General features: G+C 40.4%; 1 protein-coding gene across 3 annotated transcripts; it reads right to left on the bottom strand.

The window, feature by feature from the left end:
- Window positions 1-4430: 4430 nt before the first annotated feature.
- Window positions 4431-11799, bottom strand: LOC124290109 (alpha-latrocrustotoxin-Lt1a-like). 3 transcript variants are annotated; one of them, XM_046726802.1, is made up of 4 exons: window positions 11210-11799; window positions 5911-5982; window positions 5388-5528; window positions 4431-4971 (listed from the first exon to the last, which is right to left on the bottom strand). In XM_046726802.1, exons 1-4 carry the CDS (start codon window positions 11745-11747, stop codon window positions 4571-4573), a joined length of 1152 nt encoding a protein of 383 aa, XP_046582758.1. In that variant the 5' UTR covers window positions 11748-11799; the 3' UTR covers window positions 4431-4570. The 3 variants fall into 3 exon arrangements, with proteins under 3 accessions (XP_046582758.1, XP_046582759.1, XP_046582760.1); XM_046726803.1 differs by having other exon boundaries at window positions 5448-5528; window positions 11210-11797; XM_046726804.1 differs by lacking the exon at window positions 5388-5528 and having other exon boundaries at window positions 11210-11798.
- Window positions 11800-12283: the final 484 nt, after the last annotated feature.

Raw genomic sequence — 12283 nt, 5'->3', positions numbered from 1 at the left:
CAAAGTTCGAATCGTTTCCATGGAAACCGCGAAACATAAAAATGACAAAAAATTGTAAGTAGCAAAGGGCACCACTTTAGGTTCTGTTTAATATACCTACCAATTTGGGTTGAAAAATATTGAACGGTTTTTGAGTTATGCTCCGGAAACAAAATGATTTCGGACGGACGGACGAGACGTCGACTATATAAAAAATGCATATACATGTATCTACAAAACAGATCAATCAAACTTTATCAATCAGGTCAATTTCTTTTATAACATCAATAAATAAATGACAGTTAACATTATAAAAGAGATCTTTAACTGTTTTGGCACTGAAATATTTATCCTTTGTGATGGAAAAATAAACAGTCAAGCAGGTCATGTTTGGCTGCGATTCTTTCATCACGAGGGACACTAAGCGGAGGATCCTCACCTTTTAGTAAATATTAATGCGTATATCTTGTGTGGCCAATACGACATCTTCGCATAATAACCTCGTCAACCGATAGTTGGTTTTATTGAATGTAATTTATTGATACCTACTTCAGTGCACATGTCCAACTTATTCTGCCACAATGTGGGAAACCCATTTCTGGTGTCCCCCGCCGTGATATTGCTGGAATATTGCTAAAAGTAGCGTAAAGCAATACTCACTCACTTCTTCTCCATCAGATTACGAATATAAGATCTAATGATAGCTAAAAACATTTGATACTATGATAAACCGAGATTTCTATACCTTGAACGGAAATTAGGTGAGATATATACTAAACAATATACAGATGTCATCTTTCTCCGGCGTTGCCAAAAAATTTACAACATGCAACTATTGTGGTGTCGTATTTTCAGAAATTTCATTACATTTGAGGCTCGATCCCTGTTAATAAGGATGCAACGTATGTCAAAATACATCTACATAATCAAGAGAGTTTGGGAATCTAACAACTAATTTCTATGTAGATAGGACCATCCATTTAGCTATTACCTCGTTTCTCATGTGCGATTTCCTAATTCTTTATAATTTGTGATAATAACAAAACTTATCCGGTTACAATGTGGATTTTTGTATTGAAAAAGATTGGATCATCGTGTATATATGTGTGTGTGTTTGTGTTTGTGTGTGTGTGTGTCCTCTCTGTCGTCGCTTCACGTCATAGGAGAATCAACTTTCGTCAAGCCATTTTTCACATTGAACGTAGAAAGTTATACATAAGCATACAAAAATCCATGTCATATGTTTTTATGTCGTTCAGAGATCACGCAGTATTTTATGCGCACAAAGTTTCATTAAAGATGCCAAATAAAGAAATCGTCGCGCTGTAAACGAAGACATTTACTGCTGTTCAACGCATAGCAAAATTGCGGACAACCTTTAACAAAGTCTACTTTCCAAACCACCTGTGTATTGGTGCTTCAAATTTACATCACCGGATAGGAAATTAAATACTTTACATATCTGTGTTATAGCCGTAGCTAGAAGCAGTGCATCACTAACGCAATTGTCGCTCAACGTTCATTTTTCACAACTTAAGAGAAAATAAACCTTGGTATCCATGGGGTTAGTCTTCTGTGCACTGCGTTGTATATTAATAAATCTACTAGATCCCATGGACACATCTTTTTGTAGAGATATGAATGTAATCCTCTCTGCGAGGAAAATCTGTAAATTATGACATAAATACAGATAAATATAATATACATAAGTGTGATTCACCCAAAGTACGAGCGCGCGAAACGGGAGTCGAGAGTGAGTATTGCGTACCGCTAATGAAGAATGTTCTCACTATGTCCGGACAATAGAAATTTGGCGCATGCGCAACATGTCAACATGTCAGCTCGCTATCGTTGAAACAAGACCTCAACGGGTTTCAGGCCCATTAATATCTAAATGTATGATCACAAAAATATGACAGTTACATGTATGTATAGGGAAATTATCTGGGAGTACATCGATATCGACTTTTCAGTCAAAAACCCACAGGAAATATATTTTAAAAATCTCAAGAAAATACGAGGCGTAATCGGCCACTAGAATCTGAATAGGATTAATGAAGGTGGTGTTCTCGGCCGCGATGCAGGGTCATGTCTTGCCTGTATAGGACCACATCGCGGCTCTCGGCTAAGAAACAACATGATACGAGACCTCACAATCGCGATCAAGTTACAAGCAAACAGTTTCTTCCAGTTGCGAAATCTTGAAATAGATTGTGTCATGTGACATGCATCGCCTTTGATACAATGGTACATGCTGATGTTTTCAACCAAACATTTCCCATAGCTTTGTGCTGCCAAGTCGCCTCATGTAGTGCGCGAAAACTGTAGCAAACGGGATCCGATTTGACACAAAACGTGAACGGGCCTTCTTGTGAAACGTGAATTCAATGTATTTACAGATTTTTACAATGTTATTTTGATCGAAGAAGCAAATGTTTTAAGTATTTAAACGTGTTCTTGGTGGCACATTAGTCTTGTCTGTTAGCTCCCACAATATCTATCGACATTATTGAATTATTAGCTAAGTGTTTATTTCGACGTTGCCGCTTTTGAACTTTCACGTTTTTGACGCACAGGAGCGTGAAGGCAAATCGTCGAAAGGTACTGCGAGCGAAACAGTGATGTTATGGCGAACACTTAACGATGTGTATATTTGAAAAAAACTGTACAAAACCTAATAGCATATATCTAGACAATAATTTCTCCATTGTTTATTTCTGAACATATATCCAGATGTTAGAGAATTTTATAGAAAACCCCGTGTCGCCGAAAGGTCGCAGACGTTATATACATGATATTTTTTTTTTTTCAATAACATCACTGCAGTTTTATATAAGTACAAAAGAAGCACACCCGAAGGTCCTGAGACGACCATCTTTCCAACCATCCACTTTGGGATAGTTATTAAGGAAAATGAACATAAACTTTAGACAGCACTTAGTAGGGTTTATTTGTGCAAGCCGGTTCAGTATCTACAGTAAGTATTTGAATTTATACCATCGGGTTGGAAATTGAATTGAATATTCTACATTTCTGTATAATTTTATCGCCCAAGATAGATGTAGGGCTGCGTGAGCACGATTCTCACCAAACGTTCACTCTTCAGACAAAACCCGTCATCCAGGGTGTTAATATCATCAACACTATTTGAACGTCATCCAGGGTGTTAATATCATCAACAATATTTGAACGGCATCCAGGGGGTTAATATCATCAACACTATTTGAACGGCATCCAGGGGGTTAATATCATCAACACTATTTGAACGTCATCCAGGGTGTTAATATCATCAACACTATTTGAACGGCATCCAGGGGGTTAATATCATCAACACTATTTGAACGGCATCCAGGGGGTTAATATCATCAACACTATTTGAACGGCATCCAGGGAGTTAATATCATCAACACTATTTGAACGGCATCCAGGGGGTTAATATTATCAACACTATCTGAACGGGTAACAAAGACCATCAGTCATTTGATTTTTAAATATGTGAAGAATTCAGGGATGTGTGTGTTGCAACTGAATGTTAAACACGTGCGATGTAATGGGCGTTTCATGAAGACCTCTCGTGAAACAGGATTTTCTAAACACTGTCAAATAGGGCCGAATGGGTAGCTTTGTGGTTGAAGCGTTCGCTCGTGACGCCGAAATCCCGGGTTCAATTCCCCACATGAGTACAATGTGTGAAGCCCATTTCTGGTGTCCCCGGTCGTGATATTGCGGAAATATTGCTAAAAGGGGCGTAAAACTAAGCTAACTCACTCACTATTAAATATAAAGGAAGGCTTACTCCGGCGTTTGTGTTTGCCTGCCCCCAAGACGATTTAAAGGTTACTCCAAGGTTATAGGCTAGGTTCCAGCATAATCATTGGCGACTTGACAAACACTTGCCAATGATCAGTAATTAGCTATTTTTCAAATTCAGTTCAACGGGTAAATATCCGATATTTACATTTACAACATACAGTCACTGTAGAAGGGGTGCATGTCCCTGTGGCACCAAAAGGGTTAAATCTCAGCAGTAATCAGCTACATATGTCCATTCTTCCTTTGTTAAACGACACCGACCACATGGTATTTGACTAACACTGTGTTTTGTGTTGTCTGGCATGAAGCCAGCATTGCGCCGCTCTGGCTGAGAAGACGGCCGGGCACCTCAGTGTATACCTGTGACGTCACCAGCAGTGTGACGTCACTGTCACTGTACAAATGGCGCCATGTCAGCTCAGTCTGAGGTCACAGAGTGTAGCGACATGTAAACAAACAGTTTGTTGTTGTCGGTTTCACAATTCGCGATATTCTCAGAACAAAATTAACACAGAATTATGTTAAAACGGGTGACGTTTACGTACAATCACTCACCGTTCATGTTTACACTCACTTCACAATTTTCTTACCTGATCCTGCGAGGTTCCAAACACAACAAATGACAAAATGTCTGAAAATACATTCAACAAGTTTTATTTATATTCAGGAAGAAAAAAGGAAATCACGTGAATCGTGACACACGACAACATGGACGGCACACACTGCGTCAGTGTCAGTAACGACATGTGCACCGTCACCGTCCACACCGACACCGACTTCAGTGTCCACCACGTGACACCAGGAAGTCCGCCACTCGCTGATGTCCCTGGAGTCTCGCCCAGTCGACCGCTGTCTTCCTGTCGTTGTTCCTGGCGTTGATGTCCAGCACGTTCTGTGACAGGATCAGCTTCACGATCTCCAGGTCTCCACCCCAACAGGCGAAGTGAAGGACGTTGTTACCGTCACTGTCCACCAGCGACACATCAGCCCCTCTACCCACCAGGAACTCCACCACATCGCTGTGTCCCCTCACTGCTGCCGCCATCACCGGTGTGCTGCTGTAGCCTCCTCTCGTGTTGACGTCCACGTGACCCGCTGCCAGGATCCGCTTCACTGTCTCCAGGTCACCGTTGTAGCTGGCGGAGTAGAGGCGGCGGCCTGCTGCTGGTGATGGAGTCGCTGCAACACAAAGTAAACATCAGACATCTGTGTCACACATCTACAATGTCTTCATCATGTTGATACGTGACTCGGACATTGCTGCATCGTTTAAACAATTCCATCATGGCTGACAACAATACAACATGGCGGGAATGTCAACATGTGGTTTCTGGGATAAACGATGGTGTGTTTAATACAGAACTTTCTGTTAGAGCCAGAAGTTGTAGCAATATCTTGTGTTCGGCTGGAGAGTGTTGATGTTTGTTGAACTTTACAAGTAGCGCAGTACAACTGTTGTTTGGTTTTAGGGTAATAAGATATAACGTTGGTTTATGTCACAGTGTTTTGGTTGGTGTTTGACGCCACACTCAGCAGTATTCCAGCTGTCTGATGGCGACCTCAGCATAATAATCTGGTTCAAGGAATCCTGTGACTGACAACATGAACGTCGATCGACACCACTGAGCTTCTTGTCTGCTGGGTTTTCCACCTACCGTGGGAGTCTTGTGTCGTCACTGGCGTGGGTGGAACCGTCTTGCTCGGTGTCAGATCATCACTCACGTCGGTTGTCGAGGCTGAAACAGGGAATATGTTGTTCAGAAAACTATACATAGCACATCAGCATTTCTACTGCTGGCTCAGTTTTCGCCTTTCCACATAATGCTTCGCCTTTCAGTATTATGTATGCTTAAATTCTAAATACATATCTTATGAAAGAAGTATTAAATATATATCGTTCAATTTAACTGAGATAATTCTCCATCGAGACCGCATGTCTATGCAGGAAAAGAGTAACACTCCCTAAATTATTTTTAACAGTTTGAAATCCTTCCTTAAGTGGCAGTTTGAAATCCTGTGACCTCAAGTCAGAATCTCCACGGGTATATATACTCCACTCTGTTAAATGGACGGAGAATTAAGGACTGACGTCCCTGTCTGCTGGGTTTTCACACCTACCCTGTAGATCAGAGTCTTGTGTTGTCACTGGCGATGGTCGAACCGTGTTGTTCTGGGTCGGGTCAGTGGAGGCTGAAACAGGGAATATTATATTCAGAAAACTATGCATAGCACATAAGCATTGTTATTACTACTGGCCTCAGTTTTCGCTTTCCACAATGTTTTGCCTTTCAGTATTATGTGTGGATAAATTCCAAATACATCTGTTATAGCAGAAGTATTAAATATATATGGTTTGGTTTGATTGAGATACCCGTTCATCAAGACCCCGTGTCTCTGCAGGAGAGAAAAAGAACATTTCCTACATATATTTTTACAGTTTGATTCAGTAAGTGTAATAAGCGTTGCACTGACTGTGTCCCAGCAGCTGAGATGCTCCTCTTTGTTGAAATGTAGTAACTGAATAGATTGTTATGCTGTTTTGAAATATAAACATGAACAGTGTAACTAAAGGATCTGTTTGTCCTCAGGGTTAGGTTAGGGTTAGGCTAGTGTCAAGCAAATTCTACGGCTACTTTCAGTATAAACATATTTACATTATTACATTGAAAGAAAACAATAAATAAACAAACAAAAACATCTGCACTTATACCTAATTATAATTCCTCTTTCTGGAATGACCACCTTTTTTTAAGTTTGAATTCATTAACCGTAACTGGAATTTCAAAAATGCCTTTCCTTGATGTCCCCACCCTAGTTGTTTATTTTTGTACATGGTATTTTAGGCAATTCCATAAATTCTAATGTGAAGCAGATTTAAAGTTTAGTGTTCAATGGCGGGTACACTCTCTCATCACATTGGGCACAAATTTGAAACTAAACAAAATTTGAAACGTTGTCGACAAAAAATCACAGATATCTGACGAAAGAAATATTCATAAATACAATTTAAGCATCACATATTGATACAAAATGCTTGAAATAGTTACTACATAGTGAAACAACAGCAAACGACACGAACCACTAATAATGCGGTTTCGCCTTTTGACTTCCTGTTTGTGCAACACAGTTTTAATTTAGTCACAAAGTGTCAGGCAAACTTTGTCAAGCGCGCAGAAAATGTCAGCATACCGAACGATGGCGGCAGTGCAATTCTCACACAACTACTACCTGAGGCGGAAACTGCAGCTGACACAGCCGTACTTGTCGATGGAAGCAATGTGCTTTGATAAACAACAAGGGTACAAACACGTGAAAGTGTGTGGTGGTCAAGATAGACTTGTCGCTGTCGGAGTGACATTCTCCGTCTGTTTCAATATTAGAAATAACGAGAATAAAGCGTACTTGCCCTTCCATAATTTATTGCTTTTTAAAAAAAATGTTGCAGAAATGCATGTGTTCCACATTTAAGGTTTCATTGTTAAAAAAGGCAACTCTACAGGTCTTCATTGTAAACCGATTTTAACTGATACGTTTCACCGTGTGCTATATAGCGGGGTGTATTTCAATGCAATGCAACTATTCATTGACGCAGAATAAAAAGAAATGAAATTACAGTGTAAATTAAATATTTGACTGGAAAGATTTCAAACATTCTCATAAAGTCTTCCGTGACAGAGGTAAATGCAATCAGGTCAAAGCATAGCGCTAAGAAAGAGCACATCATTTGATCAAATATAACAAGTCTATCAGGCGTTGTTATGTTTACCATGACCTTCCATCGTCCCCCGCAGGTGACAAGCTAAACACAGGTCTGGTGTAAACATTGTGTGAAGCAAGCACTTGGTTCCTACAACATTCATACAGCTTTACAGTAGACGTACAATGTACATTTACACTATTTCATCAAATTTCCTAAATCAGTTAAAAAAGTAGAAACTGAGAACTTACCCACCAATAACGTCCTAACACGAGCGACACATCTCACTGCTAGCTATGAAATGCCTTGACTGGCGACACCACGACCGCAAAGCTGCCAGCTATGACGTCATTGTGACGTGTCAGGTTAGGAGCATGGCAACGTTTGGCGCTCGACTGCTTGTACTTATCAACAACTCTATATGGAAATATTTCTAATCGTCCCATACAACACATTTCGTGTTACCTGTGGCATGACATGGACGACAATTGTATTATAAGCATATCGGATGCTTCCCTGGAAAGAGTTCCTTCCGTTCCCCCAACCCTAAACCTAACTAAGTTATGGACTTTTAGTCATTTTTGTGATTTCTAAAGTAATTGTTGTGTTAGGTTTTGTTAATAATTTTAGTATATATTAATTAATAAATATTATTCGGGATGGGGGAAAGGGAGGAACTGTTACCGCCTCCTTAAATTGTAGTAATTCTCCGATTGTTTGTATCACAAAACTCCCAATATTTGTTTACAAAAATATATATGCCCCCTTTGAAAACACGTCATATGTGGATATCATTAGACGTCACATGCTTAGATGTAAATAGCTGCGATCATTCTGTGAAAGTACTTACATTGAGCTTATAATGAAAGACAAACTGTGTTTTTCTGAGCCTGTTGTGCTAAGTGTAGACAGGTATTCCCCAACTCAGTCTAGGTGTGAAATAGATACCGAGATATTTATGTTCAGACACAGTGTCCATAAGTCATAAGCCTATTCAGAATACCATATGGGAATATGGGAGACCATTGTATGTATCTGGAAAGTTGGGGGTCAATCAAGTCGGGTATTATAGTTTGGGGCTATATAAGGACTGATTTGAAAGTTGGGAGATTGCAACCAATTGCGTGTGTGTGTCAGGTTGGCTGGTTTTCCTGGATATTCAGCTGGTGTGAGCATTATAACATTATGATATGTTGTAGTTAAAATATGTGAATGAATTGTTTATACAGTCGAGCACCTTTGTGTCGAACACTGATAACCCGATATCTCGGATGTGTCGATATAACATCTCGGTCCCTGCAAAATCCTTCATATTTTATCATTCAAGCTCTTTTAACTTGATACGGATGTCTCGATATTTCGGACATCTTGATATAATTTCATGGTCCCAACAAGAAAAATTACCCTTTTAACTCGATATTAATAAAAAATTCGGTATTCACCTACCTTTCATGGGCAAGTATCCCTCTGAACTGAGGTTGTTTCTACATGTTTACACACGGTGCGGCATCAATCACAGAGATGCGGTAGTGTAAACTAATTAGGGCAATTTGAGTTGAAGGTGTCACTTGATTAATTAGGTTTAATTAAGAAGGAATTAATTAGGAAGTACTCACTGTTACGACTAAACACTGCTGATAACGGATTATAGTTTCCAATCAAAACATACCGAGAAGCAATGAGGGGATTGTGCAATCACATGACTAGCATGTGATTGTTGAGTTGTTTCTAAATTGCGGACTGAGAAATACGGATTAGGAGTCAATGACAGTGACGAACCAGCCCCACCCTTGCCAACCCTTCTCCAAGCCACCGAGACCCTGGGTGCGTTCACAAGATTTGTGGAATCGAGAGATGGAGGGCGACTGTTACAAGCACTTGTCATGTATCGACAGTGACATTGATAGTGACGAACCAGCCCCACCCTTGCAGACCCTTCTCCAAGCCACCGAGACCCTGGGTGCGTTCACAAGATTTGTGGAATCGAGAGATGGAGGGCGACTGTTACAAGAACTTGTCATGTATCGACAGTGAAATTGATAGTGACGAACCAGCCCCACCCTTGCCAACCCTTCTCCAAGCCACCGAGACCCTGGGTGCGTTCACAAGATTTGTGGATTCGAGAGATGGAGGGCGACTGTTACAAGTACTTGTCATGTATCGAGAGTGATTATCTACTCTCGCTTTCATGCAACCACCAAATACATTGAGATTTAATGACATTTTACCTCAAAATATGTAACCTTATCTCAGATTCAATATATTTCTGATCATTTGTGAGGTTAGTAATACGATGGAATTGTAATTTATATGACATCATTTTTTTTGATAATGTAACTAAGATAGTGTAGTAATTAAGAAATACAGTTCGTAGAGCAAACTGAATTTCTTTTCTAAGATGCTAAATTTAATACTTTCTAAGGATAATTACGATTGATTTAAGGCAGAAAACAAACTACGGTGTCGGTGACCTAAATAAAGAATCCCCGCACAGGGCTAACTGGCGCGCTGTTCTATTGATGTGTCTGCCCCCTACGTTAAGACGAACGTTACCAGAAAAAAAACCCAAATGATAACAGTTTGATGACGGTTTACGTTCGGAATAAATATCTTCTCTGAATTATTTTAATTACATCTGTCATTAACGTAAACCACATTGGGCAATATGAACGTCGCATTTCTACTACCAACGCAAGTTTCGATCTGTACATCCAGATGAAGCTGAGTAGTCAAGCGACATTCCACGATGGCATTGAGGGAATGTAAACATTGCGAACGTTTCCGTGTCGCTGAAAACTTGTGAGTCGTAAAACATAAACGTAATGTTTCCACCAGTGATGTTAGCTGCGTGAAGCAAGTGCAAACCAAGAAAGGGGATGACACGGTGTACTTTACTGTAGGAGGCCGTACGAGGCGATGACAACTGACATGCATCTTGACGTCGCTTACATTGTGATGTAATGTAAAAAGGTTCGATTACGAGGGGGCACACTAGAATGGCGCAGTGACGGGATAACGTCATTCAATTGTTACGTCATCAAAAAACTTTACCTTCATTGTCTGATAATGTATTTGTTTTCTGATTGTTCTAACCGCTAGGCATCTTAGAATGTAATATAATAATCAGTCAGCAGATCACGTGTCGTGTATTGTGGTAGTGTTATGTATTAAATGCCCTTCCAAGCCCTACGTTGTCCCCTTTTGACATAACCAATAAACTCTATGCAGGTCATGCACCATTGGCATGTCCTGTTAACCTTTTGTTCAGATGCCCAATTCAGTCTCCGCTGAGATACACAATAACCTATATGTACACACACCCAATAAAATATATGTCCAATCAACACTATCTTACATGACCAATAAACAATGTGCTTGAGCAAATAACCCAATGTTGACATGTTATGTTAATCCTGTGTTGACATGTCCTGTAATGACAACCTGTGTGTTCACACATTTTATTGGTCAAGAAGCATTTGAAATAAGAGTAGTTTAACACTGTCATATTCGGAAATGAAAGGTCTCCACTAAAAATACAGAAAGTTTACCTCCAACATATTGTTTCAAAGCAGAAGACAAAACTTAGTACGTATGCAGTATGACTGTAAAAAACATTGGCTAAATTCAAACGAAATAATCATGTTAATATTCTCATATCTTCCGGTTGGAATGTCAAGAGGGAACGTTAATTAAGCGACTAATCTTTACTAAATCTCTCACCTGCTGTAGTTCCAGGATACGTGGTGGTTCTGGCATCACGCAGATCAGCAACTGTCTGGTTCACTTGCTGCTGTAATACACGGATGTCTTCGGTCAACCTTCCACGTAGTTTTCCAAGACTTTTCCTGTATGTATCTCTTTCCTGTTCAACACTTCTCAACCTTTGTGCCAGTGCCTTGATTTCTATCTTTGTGTTTTGTACTTTTGTTTTCAAACTTTGAACCTCCTCGAGAACATGCCCGCTGATCATGTTCCCGATGTAATCTTCATTCATGATGTCGGTAATGGCTTGTTTGACGAGGGGCTTTATTAGGGCAGGGACGAAAGTTCTGGTCAGTTCTTCTTTTAGTGACGACTCCAAGTCTTTAAAGCGGTCAAACATTTTACCCACAAGATTACCAACTGTACCTTTCCAAGCGTTGATTTCCATTTCCATCACTCTCACCCGGTCAGACAAGGTCCCACGCTTGCGAACAGCCTGCACGTCACTGACAGCAGTCAGCACAAGAATGAGGAATACCAGTGTTGATAGCTCCATTGTTCAATCCAACTGTACAGCACGCAGCTTGGTAGACGACTGCCTCGCCGCCGGGTAAACGGCTTTAATATAGCCCGACTCAAGTGTTTGGTACAATGCCAGCTCGGGGAGCCACACGCTACACCAGTAGTGTGCGTACACGTGGCGTCATTGCAACCGACATGGCGGATAACTACATGAGATGGATATGCAGTGCCATGTACCTAGCAAGAACAACACTGCTCGGTGTATTGTCAAATATATTGTAACACTTGTTGTAGTAAAGTACAGATTCTAGTACTTTTGTTGAGTTGAGTGGACAGAAGGGTACACAGAGTGTATTGATAGCTTTCGGTCGTTGGAGTCGTGATAATTTTCACTTATCAGAGGGGTGCACATGTTCCAAGGCCTAGGGTACCAATTGTACGACTTTCAATCTTGAGGAAGCAGCGATAGGTGAGTGGGTTAGAGGGGTGACTATGTGTACTGGCGATTAGGTGCCTGGCTATGTGTACTGGCGATTAGGTGCCTGACTATGTGTACTGGCGATTAGGTGC

Source organism: Haliotis rubra, unplaced genomic scaffold, assembly GCF_003918875.1.
Source record: "Haliotis rubra isolate DU_JTF1 unplaced genomic scaffold, ASM391887v1 Scf457, whole genome shotgun sequence".
Lineage (NCBI taxonomy): Eukaryota > Metazoa > Mollusca > Gastropoda > Lepetellida > Haliotidae > Haliotis > Haliotis rubra.
Note: the sequence above shows the minus strand (reverse complement) of the source record. Positions and strands in the feature narration are given on the sequence as shown.